This window comes from Copadichromis virginalis, linkage group LG18 (assembly GCF_057382275.1).
Source record: "Copadichromis virginalis isolate Kocher_CV1m ecotype Utaka linkage group LG18, C_Virginalis_male_GT1.1, whole genome shotgun sequence".
NCBI classification, from domain to species: Eukaryota; Metazoa; Chordata; class Actinopteri; order Cichliformes; family Cichlidae; genus Copadichromis; species Copadichromis virginalis.
Genome location: NC_140635.1, coordinates 27319605 through 27342577, shown reverse-complemented (window position 1 = coordinate 27342577; position 22973 = coordinate 27319605). Strand labels below are relative to the sequence as shown.

The following is a 22973-nucleotide window of genomic DNA, read 5'->3' as shown; positions in this document are numbered from 1 at the left end:
GAGCATGACAGACAGGTAATAGTGGTACACTGCTGGGGACTAGCAGGAGCAGATTGGTAGGGATCAAGAGGTCAAGCAATTTTGCATCCCTGTGGTGTATTTGTGTTCACTTTGAAACAGTTTTGGGTATAATTTCAAAATCCTCCACAATGCAGCCAGAGCTCCACACATGTAACAAATCCTTAAATCCGTCAAAGTTTAAACAATAGAAAGGGGGGAAACAGTTTATGGCTGATGGAAAGCAAAGGGAGGTGAAACATGTGAAACATTGTGGTCCTAGTGAGGCAGATTTCAATGTTTTGGAGCTCACTTGTTTCAACATCTTTAACACACTATTGTACAGTACACCATCCTATTCAACATCACCATTATTAATACTCCCCCTGAGCAATAATTTGATATGAGTATCATCTATATGCAAATTGCAAATGCTAAGGTGAACTGCAGGCTATGGAGTTTCTAAAAGTAGCACCAAGAGAAATAGGCTCCTGTACCACTTATTACTCTTACTAAACACAATGAGGTAATATTTGTGACAGATAAAAGTGCATTGGTAGTATTTACAAGGTCTAGTGGCTCCCAGCCAGAGAGAAAAAAAAGGCTGTCTTTCAAATCTAGGCCATGACCATTACTGACAGCATAATCACTCATTTTAAATGGAGATAAGCTCAAGGATAACTTAATCCCTCCTATTCTCAGTTTACACACTGAGATACATGCACACACATAAACAGTCGTGTAGCTGCACAAGCAGTTGTGTTCACAGTCAAAAAGTCGCGGCACTGAAAAGAAAAATGTAGCAGTTAAGACTTGTTGTCATGGTTTCACAGCAATTGTCCAGCCAGAGCAAGACAGCAGGAGCATATTGAAAGGAAATAACACAGATGTTGCTGAACAGCTGTTTGAAGCAACAAAAGTGAATATGATATTAGTTTACTCCTGACCTGACCAAATTCAGAGTTTTATCTGCAGAAAAGCAAGTCGATACAATTTCCTGATTTTTTGAGTAGCTAGGATTCATTATAACCATCCTGCAATAATGGTTCATTATGTACAGTAACACACTGTGGAGTTCATAAACTGTGGATTTGCACTTTGACACAAACCTACCATACTTAAAGAACAGTATGTGTTCTCATTCATGGCTTCTTCAAAATGAAATGAAAGCAATGGGTATTGCTGTAGTACAACAAACAGACTTTTGATGTAGTTACAAATTTGATTCTCATGCATCAGAGACAGCTCCAAGTAAATTGAGTTTACAGTCAATTTGCTGTGAGGGGTGAGTCATGACTAAATGAAAATGCTTTTAGCAAACTGGGGATTAGGAAAGAGGCAGGGCATATCAGAGTGAGTGTGAGAGTGAGAGATTGTCAATCAGCACTAATATAAGAACAGATTTTGCATATCTTAATATGTGCAATGCTTTTTTACTGCTTTGACCTCCTTTTCAAATGTCTATGACTATAAGCCATAGTATAAACACTTAGTTGCTCTAAAGACAAGAGTTCACAAAGGTCCTCAGTAACCTTTTGTGTGGGCTGTTGGCTTAGTTTAGTTTAGTTTGTGCTCAATGTTGGTTTAACTTAATGTAACATTTGTTTAAAAAAAATTAATCCAGTTTTACTGGTTTCTTCTGTTATCTGTCTGGCAAAAACGTCTACTCCTCCATAGCCCTGTATGAAATTGCTCTTTTAATTGCTATGGCTAATAAAAATGGTCCTCCTGTAACTTGTCTGGTGGTATATTCATGTCTATCTAGACTGAAATACAAATGTTTGGAATCTTTGTAACAATAACAGTTCTGATGAAGAATAAAGTAATATATGTTTTATAGCTAACCAGACATTTATACATTGTTACAATATTTGTTCTTTTGTTGTTTCTTAATTTGAGCCAATATACCACCAAATCATACTAATAAGTGATGACCACGTAACTGCCTGATCAATTTTAGTGTACAAAAATCTTCATATCTTTTCATTACTGAGATACAATTTCCCATTTTAACAACCTTTTTATTCATATGTTCTGTCCAGGATAGTTTAATGTCTAAGACTACACACAGGGCTTGGTCTCATGGACTTGATCAACACTCCATTAATGGAACCTATTAATAGTGGCATGACAAGGAAAGAATTTACTGTACACGTCCTTCATCCATTTCATGTAACATAACAATATGGCAACTTTTATTTTAGAATCACAAGCTACCCACCCTAAAGCTTAAGGTGCTTTAATTACCCATAATTAACTAAATGAATGTTATGCAGTATTACATAAGACCTGTTACTAGAGACTGTGCACTTAAATCCAAGAGGAAAGTGTTTACTGAGGTCATAAATGAAGGGCACATTAGGGTCTTTTTCTCACAGGCTTACAGTCAGCTACTGGAGTTGCCCTCTGCTCACCATTAGGCGGAATACAGTGTAAAATGCTCATACACTGACTTCACTTTTCAAATCTGGGAGCGAAATCTACCTATTTTAAACAATTTTTAGAGTATTCCATCCAACAATTGTTGAGATATCAGCTAATATCATACATATATCAACTTGCTGGTTGTATGGGAGGAATATCCAGAAACGTCATAAAAGGATGCATCATGTTGTGAGACCTGGTCAACTTACTTGGAGTAAAAAACACTACTGGATGCCTGAACTTCTTTGACTTGCTGGTAGCACTAGATGAAATATCAGGGTATATTCAAAGTATCTTGTCTGTAAACAATTTCATGTCAGATCAAACTGCATCCCCATCAGTCATGCCTCGTGACAGATAATTATCGGTTATTTGAATCTCCTCACTGTCAGGGTGCATAATTTTGGAAACTTTATAAGCAGCATCAAAATACTCAGTATGCTTAAGGTTTGTGCGAGCCTCGTTGTGTCATGAGTTGTCAAGAAATTGGCCCTTTTATTTGTCACAGCAGCCAGTTTGGAGGATTTGCTACATTCTGGAGAAGCCGCCATCATCCTCTCGCACAGTCAAGGAATTAAGAAATCCACAGCTTGTCGTGTGAGCAGCATTTCAGTAAGTAGTGTGGTTCTTGTTGCATTTCTTATTTAATTAACCTTTAGGGGACATTTGCTGAGCAGGCATACGTTTTCCTTTTTCAGTTTTCTGCTCCACATTCACTCAGCTGTAGCATCTTGCATTGACAGGCTTCATGGTTCGGTTACAGTGTAACTATCTACTGATTGGCCTCTGAGCACTCAAGCAATTAAATATAAGTACCTTACTCAAGAACACCTTAGCAGCTGCTGTTGAGAGATGAGAGAGTCAAGTTTGTTCTTGTTTTCGCCTACCGCTCACCAGCCTATAAGGGAGAGTGCAACAGTGATGCTGTTTGTCTAACCCAGCGGTCTGCAACTGTGAGATTAGTTCATCCTCACTGGTTGATGCTGTCCCTGTCAGCAAAGTGAGTCCATGAACGAGAAACTGTTTGCAGGGTTTTGCACAGCCCCCTCACCATAATCTTAACCATACACTGAGATCCCTTTTTAAGTCTCTGAGCTAAATTCTTCCCTCCTCCGCACTCAGAGTAAATCTTCCTACTTTAAAGAGTAAATGTGTAAAACCTGGGTCTCTGTATAATTGCTCCAATGAAACACACTTTCAAGCATTTTTTGCAATAGCCAATTGTTATCTATTGCACACTATCATCAGGGTAATGTCCAGAACTATACTTGAATACGCCAAAGGCCTCAAACATGCAACCAGAGTCATAACGAAGCATCTTCCACAATAACATGAAGGAGGAGCTATGACCCGTGACATGATGACTGACTGTATTCATCCTTTATTTGAAAAGCAGATGAGATGGTGGAGCAATTCTATTTATCAGTTTGTCACTCTGTAGGTTTTAGGTGTCAGAAATGAAAAAGCATTTTAAAAAGACAGTTTATTGCATCTGTGTTGATAAACTATAACTACAATAATGCTACATCCACAGAGGCTGGCTTTCTTCACAGTCCCTACATTTATTTTTAATGTTGTTAGTACATTTATATGCTTATGCCTGCGTATCTATTAAGTAAGTAAGGCTGTATTTTATTTGGGAATTTTTCCCATTACAGTGTCAATAATTTTTGCTAAATGTAGAGATTTGAGTGCTTATGTTGCATTTAAATACAGGTGACAAACCCGCTGCCTTGGGCACAAAAAAAGCCTGCAAGGTTTTGGTGGCCTATTAACAACAAAGAGTTAGACATCCCTAATCTAACCCCATATGCAGCCTTCTAATGTGGGCACCCTCAGACTGCTTCCAAACCTGGAGGCTGCTGCCACCTGCAGGATGATCTTTGTCCACAACAACGTTGCATACTCTTTTATCAAACACATATATTAAACATGACTGTCCTGTTGTGGTATCATTAGAGCAAAACGCACATGTTGTGTTTATTAGATTGACAAAAGCAAAATTTAAGCCTTAACTAGAAGCCTGTTGAGTTTTTCTTAAAATGTATGAAATATGGTGGAGTCTTAAGCATACTGCATATTATTTGAAGTATATTTACAACCTTTGACATTCTTGTCATTTTAAAGTTTTCCTCTACTTTATTGTATTAGCATGATTTGGCTTTTTTTTTTTTTTTTTTTTTTAAATACGTAGCTTTGATCTTTCAGATTTTCTAATAATTGCCCAAATGATAATTGTAGAGAGACACTTAATACAAAAATGTGCCTGGATGACATCCTAGGTTCCTTCAGTAAAGCATGAAAAGCAAACTCAGACAGTATCAACCTCAATATTAACCCCACAGACACGTGAAGTGAATAATGTTACCACATTATAATGCAACGTCCTGCTTGCTGCTGATGTGAATGCTGCTTTGTATATGTCACTAATGTTGTAAACCAGTAACACTCACCCATGGCACCCTCTGACATCAGTGGCCAGGTTACTGTGCTCTGTCACACCATAAAAACTGCTCTGAAACAGACCGAGCACCAGCATCCAAACCACTGTGTGTGATCAAGCGATACACTGGAACAAGTTCAATCCAGTGAGGCCCATTAAAGGTCACGGCTGCTTTGGTAGCATGAGGATGGCCCACACAATCTTAAACAAGTGGTTTGGTTGTTGCTGTTGTTGTGGTTCATCTGTGTATTTTATGCAGAAGAATTTATAATGCAGCCTTTTTTTTTCATACATCTGTTCATCGATTTGTCCGTTAGTTCACAACATTCAGTTTTTTTCTCTCTGAGCCTGATGAATTTTGGAGTCACTCCCAGAACAGCAGGCAAATGACTGTCGAGGCTATTCTGTCACAAGGCAGAACAGACAGTAAACAAGCACATACAAATACACATTCACCAGCTGTACAGGAGCATGCCAAATACATATCAACCTGTCACAATGATTAGTGCAAATATTTTCATGCTTTGCCTGATTGCTGGCTTAATTGATAATTTTGGCGTTCTTTGGTGGAGGTTATTTTAAAATAAATAGACACTGATTTCTCTATCATATTAAAGTAAACAAATAAATAAAAATGAAATTAAAGCCCTACCGTTGGCAACGAACAACTATGACTACATGATGTTTCATCAAATCTACAAGAGTAATTAACAGTGAGGGTAATTATTGCGAATCAATATGTCCCGCCTAGTGGCTGTATTTAAATCGCTGTACAAGTGCATTAATTGCCAGCTTGCGGTTGAATCACATTGAGTGGGGACAGACTGGTAAATCACCTCTATTGACATCAGAATGGGTTTTTTTATACTAACTGTAGCTTCATTAATAAATACGAATCTGAGAGGCGTAAAATCAAGCTTTTACAATAAAATATAAAGGTTTCTTACAGATACATTCATGGCAAAACGAAAGTAAACTCTCATCTTGTCCTTATCTGGGTTTAAAGTTAGGTCGATATACCTGAGATGAATTACAAAACATGCCATATTGCACATATTATTGATTTTGCAAAAACTGAACTAAAATCCAGAAGCTGTGTGTGGAAAACCAAGTATGTACTTACTACTTAAGAGGGTAAGTAGCACCCAGATGCTGTTCATCAAATACACTTCACTGATCTTCACAACATGTAAGCAGAAAAACGTGTACTACGGGCAAATGTAGATGTACTGATGTATACAGATAAGGGTAGTATGAAAGTTCTGCAACAATGAACTTTCTACAGATGAGTCCAAAGTAGATATGTTGGCCACAAAAAACACCAAGTTCGGAAAACAACAAAACAAAACAAACACAGCGTGTCAGCACAAACACCTCATACCAACTGTCAAGCACGGTGGTGGAGGGATGATGAGCTGGAGTCACAGCACCTGGGAATCTTACAGTCATTGAGTCAACTTCTCTGCATATGTTGCGGAGTATAGCATGGTGGAAAAGAATGGAGAGAATCCCCCACTAAACTTTTGGGTTGGCATTACTCCGGGGGGGGGGGGGGGGGGGGGGGGGGGGTGTTGTATTAATCACATACTTTGGTGGGGGGTTTTTGTGTTTGGTGTGAGGAGTGGAGATTCTACTCTAGTCCAGCTGCCAGCTATTTGGATTTGAGTACAGGGAGCAGCTGATTGGGAAGGATGGGAGCCATTCTCTATAAAGGGGAGAGGAAACTGGAAGGCTTTTACACTGGTGCAGCAGGGAAGCCTCTGAGACTCCAGGGTGAAGTGTGCACATTCTAAGGCATAGGTGTCAAACTCTGGCCCGCGGGCCAAATTGGGCCCGCAGCCTAATTACATTTGGCCCGCGAAGCCATACCAAATTACTATTACCCATATGGAAAACAAATAGTAAAAACTTATATGTGATTACTCATGAAAGTGGCCACTTTCTCATTACTTTCATACATTGTTTTAATAAGTATCCAAAACATACAAGTTTCATTATATAATTTTTCAAGGGATCTTATATCTGTTTTCACTCTTATATGCTTTTCATACAAGTTTCACACAAGACAGATACAAACTTTATAAGATTTATATATATCTTTTCCATATAGAGCTGGCCTACTGGTATTATACAGCTAATATATATATCGTTTAGTATTAAGCTTTGCTTGTTCCATATTCAGTTTTTCAGCAAAACTTGTTTGAGTCCATAAGAAAAGATTCATTCTTATATCTGGAGGAAGATTTTGTTTTTCAATAAATATTAATGTTAGCCCGCGACTTTGTTCCAGTTTTGAATTTTGGCCCACTGTGTATTTGAGTTTGAAACTGTTCTAAGGGAAAGGATTTTTAACCTGGCCTGGTTTTGCTTTTAAAACAATCTGAGGATGTTGGAGGGAGGACTCATTTTAATTAGGATTTGTGTGGATCTGCTGGGAGGAAAAACACTGGATTGGAGACTGTCCGTGCCCATGGAAAGGAAACTGGCCAAGTTTAGGGAAGCTTCAGCTCGAGAGTGGAAGCCCCAGGATTTAATGTGGAGAGCCACCGTTGAACGACACCAGGCTTGAAAAGGTGGGTGGCAAACCTTTCTGAGGAAGATGCAAGATTGATATGTTTTTGGCTGCTTGTTCTTCCAAGTGACCACCTTCCCCTGTTTGTAACCAGGCTAACAACCTTGACCGTGGTGGCTTTGGGCCTTGGACTCCTGGCCAGAGTTGTGTCTTCAGCCAGTAGTTTGACTCTGAGGAAAAAAATAAACCTTGTGTACCCCATTGCAGTGTGGGGGTTCCTTAGAGCTTACTACTTTCTTGTACGGAGGCCATTTTGGGCCATACGTAACATATACACAAGTATCCTTGAGTTAAATATAAGACCATCTGACCAACATCTAGAGCTTGGCCCAAACTGTGTCATGCAACAGAACAATGATCCCAAGCGCAGCAGCAAATCTACAACAGAATGACAAAAAAACAGAGAATCAAGTTGTTGCAATGGCCCAGTAAAAGTCCAGACCTCACCCTGATCGGAGGGACTTTCATAGCTGTGTATAAACAAATACCCACATATCTCAACAAACTGAAACAATGTTGTAAAGGATGACTGATGACTACAGAAAATGATTACTTAAAGTTAATGTTGCTGAAGGTGGTTGTACAAGCTACTGAATCATAGGTTACACTTATTTTTGGTAAATAAATAATGGTATGGTGCCCTGTGTTGTTATTAATCTGAGGTTGTATTTACCTAATTTTAAGAGTTGGTAAGGACCAGATAATTTTTTTAAAATAATTTTTGATGTGTAAAACCTCAGAATTGAAATAGGGTCTACTTTATTACCTTATTACTCCACTAGGGGGAGAAAGTGGCATTTATGTACTGGTCTCAGTACTTTGGTCATGAGAACGACTGGTCCATCAGGGGTTTCCAGACAGCTGCATGGGTATATCTGAGTAAATATGCTGACTTCTCTGGATGGAGAAGTTGAACAAGCAGATGCATTTATAAATGCAACCAGTGTCACCCAGCCTTCACCATTGTGACTGGAATTACACTGAAAAGCTTCCAAAAGTGCATAAAATATACACTGCTGCTAAGAGTTTATATTTCTGTGAAGAAATTAATATCTAAATCTAAATAAAAGTTCATCCATCTTTCCCAACAGCTGATTTATTTATATTTTATTGCTCATATAGAATAAAAATGACTCAAGATGAATTTTAGTAAATCAAAGGTCACCATGCTAACACCAGCAAACTCGTTTGTTTATTTTTCCCTTCATAACTCATATTGATTCAACTTTGTTTCAATCTATACTTCCTCTCTAGTTGTTAGCGCCCCTGCAGTGACTCCATTATAGCCTCAGCCACTTGTCACTGAGTCAACACACATGAAAGCAAGATCATTACACTGGAACAATTGGGGGTGGGGGCATCTTTAATTATGTTAGATGTAACTGCATCAGAATACACCGCTGCACTACACTGCATTAGCCATAAGCCAAACCTAGCTAGTGGATGCTATTAGCTTCTCCTATGCCGTATATCTGAAAGATAAATGTATAAGTTTGCCTGTTTGGCTATTAAATAAACATTTACATGCTTTTGTCAAGGTTAGATGAGAATATTGTTACAACTTTAACAGTTTTACATCTTAAATGGGAAACAACAACTATAAGACAGCTAAGCAAAGACTGTAAAAACCTAGCTAGCCAAGCTCTGTCCAAAGGTCAAAACCTACCTACAGTAAGAGCACCAAGCCCAGTAATTAATATGCAGACTATTCCTTTAAGCACACACAGCCACCTAAATAGTAATAAAACCACACCTTGTATCTTTTTTTTTTTAAATTTTATTTTGAGCTTTAGAGGTGGCAGAGCAGGAAAGCAAAGAAATATACCTTTTTTTTCTTTTTTAAAAGAAAAGAAATATACCTGTGAAATGGTTTTATGGATAATGTTCAGTATTGCCAGGTGTGTAAGAAATAGATGAGATGCCCAGGTTAGTTAGCACCTCAGTGAGGAGATACACTATTCACTGAGACCTATCCAGCCCAGTGTCTGAGTGACGCTATCCTTGGGATCACAGAAACACCATTATCAGTGCACACTGACATCACTCAGCCCTCCAAAGGAGCAACGCAACACCCATCCACGTCCCCCACACACCATCACCCACCCTCTGCAGCACAGTCATTGTGTTCATCGGTCAGCCCATTGTCTGTGATGGAGCGTGGTGGACAGTGTCGCCAATCTCTGTCCAAACCATGATCCAACACTACTATTGTGACCAGTCTTTTTTCCTGCTTAACTTGACAAGATGCTGGTCCCGTGTGATGAGAAGAGAAGTTGGTGTCTGTTCTGCCTGGCACAGGGCTCTAAAGAGGACACAGATTATTGATCTGTGACATGAGTACAGTCGCTGTGGTGATGAAGCCTTGATGAAACGACACATGCACAAGCTACGTAACTGCCATTACCTCTCTGCTTGCAGGAGTTTCACACTGTGGGAGCCCCTGCTTCTGTCTCCAGTTTGACTCAGGACACTTTTGGCATCTACATCCACTTTCATCTCTGAAACCAACTTCAACAAATGAAGCAAAGTACCTGAAATACTGGAAGTTTTCCTCATAGCAGTTTTTTTTTCTTTTTTTTCTTATTTGCTCAAGGCAGAGATCACTTTCTTTACAGAATGAAACAACGAAACCAAACAACTGTGGGATCTTTCACACTGACTTCTCTGAGGTTTTCAGATGGGATGCAGATGGATGGACAGCAATACAAGACACTCATCTAGCACAAGTGAGTAAGTGTTTACAGGAGGTGAAGCACAGCGTGTTCTCTGTACAGTCATGGGACATAGAAAAGTTACTTGTGCTTTTGGAAATCTGTGTCCTCTAATATTCTGACAATCAACCCATGTTCTCCACACTAATTTAAGGTGTCGTCTTTGATTTTGGCTGTCTGAGCTGTGCCATACCTGACATGGAGACCTTTTACTACCCCATACGTCGGTCCTCAAGCCTCTACCTGGACCCTAGGCTTATACAGCGACGTATCCTGGAAGATCAAGTGGAATTATGGTGGTCCAGAGACCCACAACGCTCCTTGTTGTGTTACTGTGCCTCTGTTGCCCTCATACTCGGACTGGGCCTTGGTGGTGTGGGGCTCCTCTCCACCACCACAAGCCTATCTGGGGAATGGCGCCTAGGGGTGGGCACCACCCTCTGCCTCTTGGCACTTGCTGTCCTGCTCAAGCAGCTTCTCAGCTCTGCCATCCAGGACATGAACTGCGTGCGCAGCAGGCGTCGGATCGACCAGCTGAAAAGTGGTGGGAGGGCCGACCCCGCGCTGATTTTAGCTGTAGGGCTGGCAGTCATGCTGTGTGGGACGGTGCTAATCTTTGTGGCCACCATCGGCAGCCAAGGTCACGACAGCAGGGAAATGTTGGTTTCTGGTCTGGTGTTGATGGCTGCAGGGATGGGCATGTCTCTAGCTGTAGCGGGCTATAGTGTGCTGGCATACATCAAAAGAAGAAGGGAGCAGAGGAGGAGGATGAGAATGAGGAGAATGAGGAGGACAGGGAATCAAGCTGTCTGTGTGTTCAGTGTTTCTGGAGGACAAATGAGTCAAGCCAGGAGAGAGACCTCGTCGAGCAGGACCAGCCTGATCTGAAAGGACTTAAAATATCTGAGACTGGATGAAGTGGTTTAAAGCTAAAGGAACTAATAGTAGAACCGAGAAGGTTGTGTCAATATCCAAATCAAGTCTTCACAAATTTTCTTTCCACTCTCTTTATTGTTTTCCATTACCATAAAAACTGACTGCTGAGCTCTAAACACCATCACTGCAGTGCAGTCACATCATTTCTACAAGAACAATAGGCTGCTGTCAACAATGGCTCTGTAATTTGATAAGCGAATATTTCCCTCCTTTGTACTGTCTGAAGGCTCATTTATGCTGTGTCTGACTGATTATAGTTGTAAATAAAGAGCAGATGTCACATCAGATCAAAACATCGCTGTGTTGTAATTTCAATAAGAACGACTTTATTAAAGACGTGAATGTTCAAAAAAGTAATTTCATACAAACAAACATTCAGACTACAACAAAGATGTGTGAGTGTGAAGTTGTTTAACTCTTTGATGTTCACTGTCAGCAGAAATGTAATAAAAAAACAAAAAACTTAAAGGTAACTTAAAGGTGAATAATTGAATGGCATGTGTGAAAACAAATAGCATTTAGCAGGATATAAACATTAACATCATTATTAGCAAATAAACTGAATGTTGTAATTTTAAATATTTTCCATGTAGAGTTACATACACAGCATATGTAATATGTGAATCCATATCGATATATAGTACATTTGAGCTTTAAGAACAATTTCTACACAGCATAAAAGAAAAAAATCAAAGGTATTCTGATTGCACAACGAGTCAACATTACAGAGGTCAATGCAGCACTTTAAATGTGTTTTGTATTAATTTTGGCCCCTCTTAAGGTCGGTTATCTAATAATAACGGATAATTTGGTCAAAACATTTGCGTGGCTCAGAAGTTTCTGCAGTCAAAAAAACTTTACTGTTCAGTAAGTAGGTTGGGGCCCATGTTGGGGGTCATATAATAAATTTAAGGGTTTCAAAATGAGCAATATGAGCAGGCCAAAAAAGAAAGAAATTCTGATTTACTATTTCTTGTCAAGTTTATAATCCTGTCTTCTTTAAGGGCTCATGAGGCACAAAAGTTTTAAACTTTAATTATGGAAACGCTGCGTCCTGATGAACAGAATCAACTTTTGGAGTCTCATTATTTTTGTTGTAAACCGGTCACTTTGGAAAAATGTATTTAATCACCCTATAGTGAACTGAAGATCGTCGTCACTGTCATCTGTCCCCTCTACCTCGTCATCCTCCCTTTGTCCCTCTGGCATGTGCTTCTCACCGGGCTGGATGTAGTTGTCCTCAATGAAGCCATCGTCGTCATCATCCAACCCGGGCTGAGTCCCTCTGACTACTCCCATCCTACCGGACACATTGTTAGGGAAAGACATGTCCTCTTGACCGTACTGGCTCGCCCCATCCGACTCCTGGAGCAGGGAGTGTCTGTAGCTGGCCAGAAAGCGATGTAAAACGCGAAACTTAACAACCAACACGATGAAGAGTGAAAGGGTGATGACTGTGCCCAACGCTATAGCCAGATAGGAGAATTCCACCTTTGGGCTCTCAAATGAGCTGTTTGTCTCTGCAGGAAAAAATTTGGTTCATCAAAATCTAACAAGACAGAACCCAAAACATTTCCTATGGATTAGGTATAGTAGAATATTAAACCCCTCAAACAAGAATAACACTGAAATAAAAGGTTACTGTTTACTTTGTTACTTACTTGGTTTGCCAGTGCTATTAGTGTTGTCTTCGAGCTCAATCAGAAGATGTCTCTGGGTGCCTTTTTCTCTGACAGCGTCTGATATAGAAGCAGTATATGCAACGTCACAGAGAAAAAGCACCACACTGATGCCACAGCTCCACAGACCCATCTCGCTGTACAAGATCTACAAAAATAAATACAGTAGTAACCAGGATTGTGATCCAAACAAGAGAGGAAATTTGGAGTCAAAAGAACAGAACTTTGACGAATACCTTGAATAAGACTTGACTTGATTAAACTCAAATGTCAGCGGGACTGAATGCAGTATTACAAGGCAGACGATTTTGCTAAAAATTGCATTTGAAAGGATGATTGCACAGGCAGTAAGAAAAAAAAAAGACCTGCTAAAGTAAAGTAAAGTTTCACAGGCCTGTAGTTACAAAGTGCTGCACAAAATATAAAAGAAAATGAAACTACTGTTAACAGTGATACAAAGCCAAGTTAAATTTTGGGCCATAATTTTTTTTAAAAGCCTTTGTCCCCCTCAATCGGTCCCAGACTCGTACGAGGAACAACCAACAAATACCACGTCAGTGATCGAGGAGTGCAGGAGCACCCTGAGGAGCTGCAGGGTGCTCAATAGGAAGCGAAGAGAAATCGTCTGGAGCTTGTCCATTTCCAAAAGATGCGTTTTTCACTAAATGATTTTGTTTTATGACACCAAAGCAAGGCATCTTGTGAAACATAGAGCAGTGAGAGTGACATGAATAAAGTGATAATAATATAACATCATTTTACAGTTTTAAGATGTTAAGCTTCCATTTGACAAACTGGACACCTGTTCTTACTCTTAACTATCTTACCTATCTTATCTATGTTACTCGTTCTTCCCGTTTCATGGAGTACCATACATTTACACTGTCTGGTTGGGACAAAACATAAATTGTCAGTCATCATCATTATTATCGTAGCACGGAAGCATCAGAGATAGTATGAGTATAGTATCTGAAGCCTGCTCAGATTGTATAAGATAAAAGATCACAAATGATTTGACCTTAATCACAACATTAAGATAAAAATATTTAAGTTCTCTTCACATAGACAGTCACATGATGTTGTCAGGCCTTTAGTAACGTCCAGAGGAATTTTAAAAGACCTTAATTTCTTACTAATTACCTTCAATCTTAAAATAAAAGCACTCTCTTTATCACCCAACAGCAGATGTGTGTATACCGACTGTAATGTTCTTTACATTGTGTCACTAGCCTGTTTTCTTTCCAAATATAAACTCGGTTTACCTTCTAATGCTGGCCAGAGCACAGTAGCTGGTTCACTGAAGTCATATGACCACAACATACCTATGTTCACTCAGTAGTGTCACTTAATATTATCATTAACACAAATGTCATGTTACGCACACTGCAAAGCACACAAAAATCTATGTAAAAGTCCTTACCTGTGCCAAAACTGATAGAGAAGGTGTATTTTGGTCTTCTTAGCTTAAGATTTTGTTTTCCCCTTCCGTTGCTTCAAAAACAATAAAAGGCCTGTCTGGGCAAAGGTTACAAGACACGCCATAATGTCTCCCTTCTTGCACCATATCCTCAAGACAGATGTTAATGATTAACTTCACTGGGTTTATAATTTTTTCTTTGCCCTGTGTAACTACTTTCTTTTATATATTCAATCAATTCAATGTTATTTATATAGCACCAGCTCACAATACCAGTTGCATCAAGGTGCTTTATATTGTAAGGAAAAGACCCTACAGCAACACAGAGAAAACCCCAACAATCAAACAACCCCCCATGAAGAAGCAGTGGGTGTTTTTGTTCAGAATATAAAATAATTTCAAGAGTCAAAAACTCTACTGCTGTTGGAAGTAATGAAAAGCCTGCTGGCAGGAAACAAAGAGAGTTAATGAGTAAAAGGACAGTTACACTGATGCATCTGTGCTCTTGGGCCAAATAGTGGCACTGTAATCACATCAGACATAAAACAAAGACACTCCACAGAGCCTCCACAGCTCTGTGTGGAGGGGGCAGCTGTGTTAGCTCACAATCGCTTTTGTAATGTTAAAAATCATGAAAATAACAACAACATGCACTTAAAATATCTCCTTATACAAAAGAGAAAATAATACTTAATATTTCCTCTTATTTAATGTATAACGGTGTGTTATTGTGAGCTCCTCATGACTTAATCTATGTATCTTGAATTACTGTGATGCATAACAGACGTCGGTGCTGGATCATCAGGCAGTGAGGTGCCTGATGATAACTTAACTAATGTGATTAACTTGAACTGAACGTGAGCAAAACCAAAGAGATGGTGGTGACCTTCTCCAGTTGGCAGAGGGATCTGGCTGCTTCAGTCACCACCACCATCCACGGGAAGCCAGTGGAGGTAGTTGAGGAGTACAAATACCTGGGAACCATCTTTGACAACCTCCTGAAATTCTCTGCCAACACAGAGGAGATTCTCAGGAGGTGCCACCAACGGCTATACCTCCTTAGGAAACTCAACTCCTTTGGAGTCAGCACACCCATCATGATGACTTTTTACTATGCCTTCCTGGAAAGCATCCTGACCTGCTCCATTACCTGCTGGTTCCACTCCCTCAGCCAGGAACAGAAACAGGAACAGGAACAGACTGCAGCACACTGCATCAGTGTCTGCCTGTCAGAACTCTGCCACAGGTTTTCAGTCAACAGGCCCTTAGACAGGCAGCCAAAATCATCCACGACCCCTCTCACATTCTTCACCCCGCATTTCAATGGCTCCCCTCTGGGCGACGCCTCCGCTGCATTTCCTGCAGGACTGAGAGGAGGAGACCCACCTTTGTCCCCAATGCCACTCTGCTTTTTTAACTCCAGCAGACCATTTCCCACACCAGAAACATAAACTACCCCACACTCTTTTTATACTACCGACACTTTATTCACTCTTAGTCACTGACAATTATTTATTCACCTTTCAGTCACTTTAATGTTAAACTGTGTAATTTTAAAACTGTACATACTGTATATTCTGTTTATTAAAATGTATTATACTAAAATTCTATCTCTTATAAACAACAACAAAAAGTTTAATCCAATTCAACTGAGTTTTATAAAGCACCAATTCGCAATACCTCAAGGTGACATTATGACACATGAACTACACCCTTCAAAGACAAATTCTAAAAAGACAGGTTTCAGTACAGAAGTAGCTTCTTGAAAGTATGGAAATTGACACAAGACCCCTTTAGGTGCTGCTTCAAAGTGACATACTCAAAGCGCTCAGTGGTTCTTAAGCAGCGCTGGTTTCTTTGCTTATATCAGCTTTATGTAAGGAGTTCTTTCATCTTTGATGAATGTTACTTTTCTTCACTGATTTTTTTCTTTTCTTTTTAATCAACTCCAGACAAATTTTTTCACTTTCATCTTAGGACTTTATGAAAATTATGTCCTTGTGGAGCAGGTGGTTAGTTTGTAAATTTCAGGTTTTATTGGAAGATCTTGCCAAGCACGATTATTATTTTATTTGGATCCTACCTGAGGCTTAGCAGATGTGCTCTTTCCTCAACAGAGCTGGATTCATATAAAAACTGATCGGCATTAACAAACACCTGTTTATTTAACACCATTTAATTGCATTTTGTTTTAAACGTTAACATAACAAATGTGCATGGGCAGCTCGTTTTCTCAATTTCCACCAAAGTGCATATTTAACCTCCTAGGACCTGGCATCCACATATGTGGACATCACATTTTGGGTTATTTAGAATAAAATACTCAATTTTGCTCTACAAGGGATGGATGGATGGATGGATGGGCCCCAATATGCCCAAATACCAAAGAGAAATTAAAAATGCATGCCGTGGAAGAGTTCGGGTCTTAGGAGGTTAAGGTTTATCTAGGAATACCGAGACATATAGTAATTATAACAATATTTCCATTCATGAAGGCGTCTCTTTCAGTTGTAGACTTTATTGATACATCTAGCTTTTCTTGACTTGGTTACATGTTGTCAAGTTGGTTTTCTTAACCCCTGAAATAATTCTGTCATCATTCACTTGTCATCTGTTGCTAAGCTGGCCAGTGCGTGCTTTATTTTTAAAAATATACCAAATTGTTGATTTGACCACTCCTATTGCTCCTTCACTCACATCGATATTGAGAGTTCCAGTGAATCACTACCAAATTTAAGTTCAACACTCGGGTTTAACTCACATCTCTTGATTTGCCATGAAATATAATTAATACTATACCAACAGTCAATTATCCAATTATATTTGAGCCTCTAAAAACTGTATATGAAAATGTCTGTAATTCTTAGACTCATAGACAGATTTTGTAATGTAATGTATTCATGTTTAAATAGTTTTTTCTAGTCTTACCAACAGCTTATTTTGGAGGAAAGTGGCCATAAATAATATAGATACTAATGGTCTATTTTAAAGACGGTTCATATTCTCAGATGAGGATACACTAACAAGAACATAATAAAAATAATACATATATAATTATGAATATCATATTCTGTTAATAGGTCTATCTGAATCCTAAGCACTAAAGTGGAAAATGACTGCAAAGCACACAATTTAAGAGAGTAATGACTCAGGCAATTGATTATACACGGTCATGCCTTCCCTTCAAAAACTCAGATCCCGAGGCTTTAGCAGGGATTTGAGCAGATTTCATGGAGCCCAATGACTTCTGTGTTGGTCTTCTGATGCCTTCAGATCTTTAGATGTTCACACAGTCTTTAGGCGTGCACAGTGTTGTTCCTGTTTGAAAATTCTTTCAAACAGAAAAAGTTCATAATTTCTGTGAAACTTTTTTAGTTTTAGTTTAGTAGTTAGTTTATTCAATAAAAAAAAAAAAGCTTTTTTATATTACCCATCCATCCTCTTCCACTTGTCCAATTTAGGGTTGCTGGGAGTTTCTTTCTCCTGTGATTCCCCACAGCCAAATCTACAGAAGAGCTATTAGAGCAGATTATGAAATGATTTTTACACAGTGCAGCACTTAGATGTGAGCTACAAATGAAGTCCTCCAAATACATAAAGTATGATTTTTACAGTAGGTTTGCATTCATTTAAACCAGCAGGTTTAATTGGTTTGCTGTCACTTGTACCATTATGACAAACATCTACAAAATGCTTTTACAGTTGTCCATTTGCCATCTAACAGGTCTTGCAGATCAGCCCTCCCAGGCAAAAGCAATCGGTTTGAATACATGAATCTTTGCAGTGTGAAGCAAGTAGATGCTAATGAAGGTCCTAAAAGTCAGCTTGTTCTCTATTACAGGAATACATTACTCACTCAGATTTGTGTGCAATTAGACTGTAAAAAGAATCTAAAATATAAGCCATTTATATTCTTTGTCATTATACTCAGAGTGAGCAAAATGCCTTTGGTGCTTTCTACACATACAGATTGCTGTACCTGTAATTGATGGCTGTTATGGAAGTATAGTTTTATTTACAACCCAAATAAGGTTAATAACCAGCGTACCTAACTCTTTGAACTGCAGTGCACGATGATCAAAGAGGGCTTGTTGTCACTCCTGCTGGCTTTCAGAGACTCTGCCTCTCTGCAGAGAAATGATTAGAAGAACTGAGAGCCAGTAACAAATCTGTCTAACTCGGAGTCTCACTGACCGTTCTAATCTGTGTCTCTTAATTTCTTCAACCACCAAAGCAGCCTGCAATATAGAAAGTGAGCCAGACAAAGGCTTCATCATCATCAGTCGCTCAGCTGAACACATTTAATAGAAAAACAACAAACATTAACTTTAAGTATTTCTTTGAAAAGCATGTTTGTGCAGAGAAACCTTATGATCACCCAAAGAAAATGAAAAGAGAATAAGAGCGCAAGGAGTGGTGTTATTTTTAAGATAAATAATTTCCATGTTGTGCACTTAAATAGTATTCACATTGCAGTTGATCAGGCACCACGTCTGCATGACATATGATGTGATGTACTTTCATTCAGGTTTTACTGATGCTCTTTGAAGAATAGTGTGAATGTGTACATTCAAGTGAAGCATTTGAAAGCCATTCTAGTCAAACAAATATGGATGAAACTTAGTAAACATCTCGTTTTCCTCTTTCATCAAATGTAAATTAATGTTAAATAACAGAGCTCACACTTACATGCTAGCAAAACACAAAAATTCTTAAAGGAGGCTTTTTAAATTCTTTTTTACGTTTAGACCACGTTTTAACAGAGAAAATGGCACAGTGTTGAAACAGGAATTTTAATTTGGTTACGGAGCTCGGTAACCAAATTAAAACATGAACAATCAAAGCACAGATATCGGACGTTTTGCATTCATTTCGCATCAACATTCAGATCATCAACAAAAAAACAAAAAACAAAAAGCAAGTGCACTTGAAAGGTTTGATTATCCAGAACATACTAAGAACAGCCTTCTAGTGAGTTCACAAAACAGCAGCTTCTACAATAACAGTGAAAACCGATCAGAACTCATCACACAAAAGCTTGAAAGCCAACATGATAAGCGAAGCTGAAACTCATCAAAGCTGACTGTGTTTGTATAGGGCTTGCTGTCTGCACCATCTTGCTTGAGATGTCCTAACAATAAAAGCTTTGTATACATAAAAAAAGACTAACAAATTGTTCTTGACTAAATGGCACGGTGGTCAGAAAGCTTTGATTTTGTCCTGGAAAAACTTCCACCTTTGATCACAGATGTTTTTCACCTCGGTTTGGTTAGATTTAGGCACGAAAAAAACTTGGTAAGGTGTATGAGGGAAAAATGGCATTAGGTTAAAGCAGACCTCTTCCATTGTAGCATGTTACTGTAATCACATTGAATTTTTCAGTTTCACAGTTTTTGTTTTTTGGGGGGTTTTTTGTACAAAGGGACAAGAGTGCGATGGTAAAGTGCAAACTGCATCCATAACAGTTGCTAACACAGCTTCGGCTCTTTGTAGGCATCTGCACGGACAGCATGTTAACACAAAGCTAGCCAAGAACCCAGAATGCTACTAAAGTGTAGCCTCAGGTTTATGTTGTTATATTGTTGGTGATTATGTGACAGTGTGTTTCAGGTCACGTTACAATGTGACAAGAAAGTAATATAACAAGTAGTGTAGTTAATTACTTTTTCTGACGAGTAATTGAGTAACATACTGCATTACTTTTAAGAAAAGTAACGACTAATGTGTAATACATTCTTTTCTTTTTTTCTCTTTTTTAAATGCATAACAACCCCAACACTGCTTAGGACCATTTGAAAGTACAGCATTATAGCAACCCATCCATCCACCCTGACCTCCTCCTCTTCTTAGTCATTATTACTATGGCCACTAGAGGACACTCTTACAATAAAATGCATGCTTCTTTCCAGAAACACCTATCTATTCATCCTATATTTTAGGTTTCCGAACCACATGAGCCAGTACTGGGGGAACATTCGGCTTAATGTCATCCATTAAATACAGCTGCAAAGTGCCATTTCAGTAGCAGATGCATGAATTTGAAGGCTTTTAATGTGCCAAAACACTGGACAGCGCTTAACAGTACTCAGACAAAATTTTACATTCTAAGCATTTGTTGCCATCACCAGTTAATAGATCTTATGCCATAATGATCACAGTTTATTAGTGGAAATGTACTCCCCCAGGAATGTGTGCTTGCATGTGATTCACTGATGTAGCACCTCACTATTCCATTCAGGTTCAGCTTTTTTAATCAGAGTACCGTCTGTGTTAGATCCTCTTCTGCCTCCCAGATTTTATGCAATAGAAGAGGTTTTGTTTATGTGAGACTGTACAGCGCACAGCATACGTTGACTGGTTCATTCTTCACAATAATAATGAATAACAATGGTATCCTTTAAAAGTGATTCAGGTATACAGTGATGCGATTTTAACTCTAAAATCTGTGAGAATTACGCTGCCATCAGACTCCTTCATGTTAACTGATTCAGCAGAATCCTTGTTGGTTATGTTAGAGAAACATGATGACTGTGGTTATAAGAAACCTGTACCGGACTGCCAGCAGGACACAGAATATAAACCACAAACTCCAGTGTCAGAATAAGAGATACCCAACAATTCAAGCCCGCCTCCAGCCATCACAAAGGGTTTTACTTGAGGTTGCTTGTCCAGAGAATGTAAACATAAGCCACTTTAAAGATCTGAAAAGTCAACTGATGGTGCAGTTCTGTGTTGTGCTGGGAACGTTTCACTCCCACAAATCCTTCAGTCCCTGAGGACTCCCGACTTAAAACACTAGCTTGGCTTTCTCTTACCCAAATGCAACATCTTCAGCACATAAATGTGCTTAAAACTGTATGTCCTCACTGTAAACTGCATATGACTCAATGATTCATGTGTTCAAATGAATCTTTGGCTTTCAGAAAGCCAAATTTATGCATTAGTTTCCAAAAAGATGGAGGATAAGTAATTTCCACCCGTGAGGAGGCCACGAGGAAAGACGACTTTAATGCATGAAAAATGTCAACAAGGCAAGAAACGTCACAGCCTTCTGAGCGTGTGCTTCTTACTACTGGTCTAAAGTTGTGTTACTCAGTATATACTCCTTTCAGCCACCGCTCACACTCTTACTTTCCTCTCATTCATAGTTGTCCACTTGTACCACAAGGCTGTTTCCTCATTGATTTGCCTTATTGACAGAGTGCTGCTGTCCTTATGAAGGACTTTCCACTTTCACTCCAGTGACTGTGGGTGTAAAACACCTCTGGAAAAGGTGCTCTGGGTCTGGCGACTGATTGTCACAATCCACCTTCCTGTTCACAAAGGGATTTTTGAATCTTTGTGGAGCAGCGGCGCAGGGCACCCTCACATGACTCGGCCCCTCACTGGGATCTCCTGCCAAGAAGCCACAGACAGTTGCACAGAATAAAATGATTTATTACGAGCTCTCTGTAAAAGACTTCAATATTGATAAAAATAAAAAGTAAAAGTGTTGAGATTTTGTCAGAAATTACACAAACAAACAAATTCCTATCATCAGAGGGAATTCAGGGGAGGATTCATACTAACCTGGCGCTCTTAGGGGTAGGCCGTTGTCAAGACGACGAGTGGGTTTGGTGACGATAAAGAGGTAGCAGAGGACACACACAGTGATGAGGAAAGCAAGGAGGACGACCGCTGCTATAGACAGACCGACCAGAGCACCGATACTGAGAGGAGAAGAGAGAAAAACATCTTTTTAACCTGATCCCTTAATGAACAGAGAGGAGAGGACACTGACTGATGTGAGGATTTAAAAAACACAATGAACGTGAAAAACAACTTTTTTTATCTGCTAAATGTTTTAAGTGCATTCCTTAGATGGGTCTTACTCGCAGAATTAAAACGAAAACGAGTTCTTTATGCAGTGAATGGATGAACTGAAGTCTTCAAGGAACAGCAGGAACAGAGGCAATTGGATTTCTCAAAGATTAAGGGTTCAATAATGTCAGTTAAGTGAGGCTTTTATTGCGCAAAAAAGTAAACATTAAAAATGAAGAAAATATTGTGATTATTAGTGATTAGCTCATCCACTGATAACAAGCACATTATTTTATTTTTTAAGGCAGAAAATAAAATAAAATTGCACTTGCCTGAGCCACCACATGTACCCGTACTCATACGGGAAAAAACTGTTTGCATCATCACAGCAATATTTAATATCGTTAAATCCACAACAGTAGATGGCAGCGGCAGCATTCCCTGGTTTAGGACAGGAGAACGAGTCCACGAACACCCCGTCAGCGCTGTAGTAACTGCTGCATTCAGCGCTCATGTTGCAACAGAAAGAGGGGGGAAAAAGAAAATGAAAAAAAGAAAAAAACACTTAATGAGCGGCTGGAGGAATAGAAGAGGAAGGTTCCTGCGTGGGAGCGCGCCCCGTGGTTAGACCAGTGGAGCAGCGCGTTGTTTTTCATCGGCAGCGTGTTTCTCAGTGAGTGAACGCGCAGAGCGATGGAGGTGAAAAACTTTGAATTTGAAGAAAACTGCAGCGCCCACCAACCTCCTACCTCTCTCTCTCTCTCTCTCTCTCTCTCTCTCTCTCTCTCTCTCTCTCTCTCCCTCTCTTCAGTCACACACGCAAACATGAGAATGCATATCCTTGACTTCGTGACTTTCGAGTTGCCTGACCATAACCTTACTTTAATACAGTGTTTCATTCATTGCATTTACAATTTATGACGTGTGCTATAATGTGATAGTGGACTCTCCCAGCTGTGATTTAGCAGATTTTGCACCCTGGACGGTTCACAAG

The 22973-nt window shown here is 39.3% G+C and overlaps 3 protein-coding genes across 3 annotated transcripts; 1 reads left to right on the top strand and 2 right to left on the bottom strand.

Annotated features, from left to right (window-relative positions):
• The first annotated feature begins 9597 nt into the window (after positions 1–9597).
• On the top strand, positions 9598–11212 carry tmem125b (transmembrane protein 125b). Its single transcript, XM_085439809.1, has 2 exons — positions 9598–10162; positions 10302–11212. The coding sequence occupies exons 1-2, from the start codon at positions 10114–10116 to the stop codon at positions 11033–11035; spliced, it is 783 nt and encodes a 260-aa protein (XP_085295935.1). The 5' UTR covers positions 9598–10113; the 3' UTR covers positions 11036–11212.
• A 133-nt stretch (positions 11213–11345) lies between these two features.
• LOC146688121 (uncharacterized) lies at positions 11346–14252 on the bottom strand. Its single transcript, XM_085439810.1, has 3 exons — positions 14183–14252; positions 12745–12910; positions 11346–12603 (listed from the first exon to the last, which is right to left on the bottom strand). Exons 2-3 carry the CDS (start codon positions 12893–12895, stop codon positions 12212–12214), a joined length of 543 nt encoding a protein of 180 aa, XP_085295936.1. The 5' UTR covers positions 12896–12910; positions 14183–14252; the 3' UTR covers positions 11346–12211.
• A 4170-nt stretch (positions 14253–18422) lies between these two features.
• On the bottom strand, positions 18423–22645 carry LOC146688120 (protein shisa-like-2A). Its single transcript, XM_085439836.1, has 3 exons — positions 22312–22645; positions 21749–21888; positions 18423–21574 (listed from the first exon to the last, which is right to left on the bottom strand). The coding sequence occupies exons 1-3, from the start codon at positions 22491–22493 to the stop codon at positions 21393–21395; spliced, it is 504 nt and encodes a 167-aa protein (XP_085295962.1). The 5' UTR covers positions 22494–22645; the 3' UTR covers positions 18423–21392.
• Between the last annotated feature and the right edge of the window lie 328 nt (positions 22646–22973).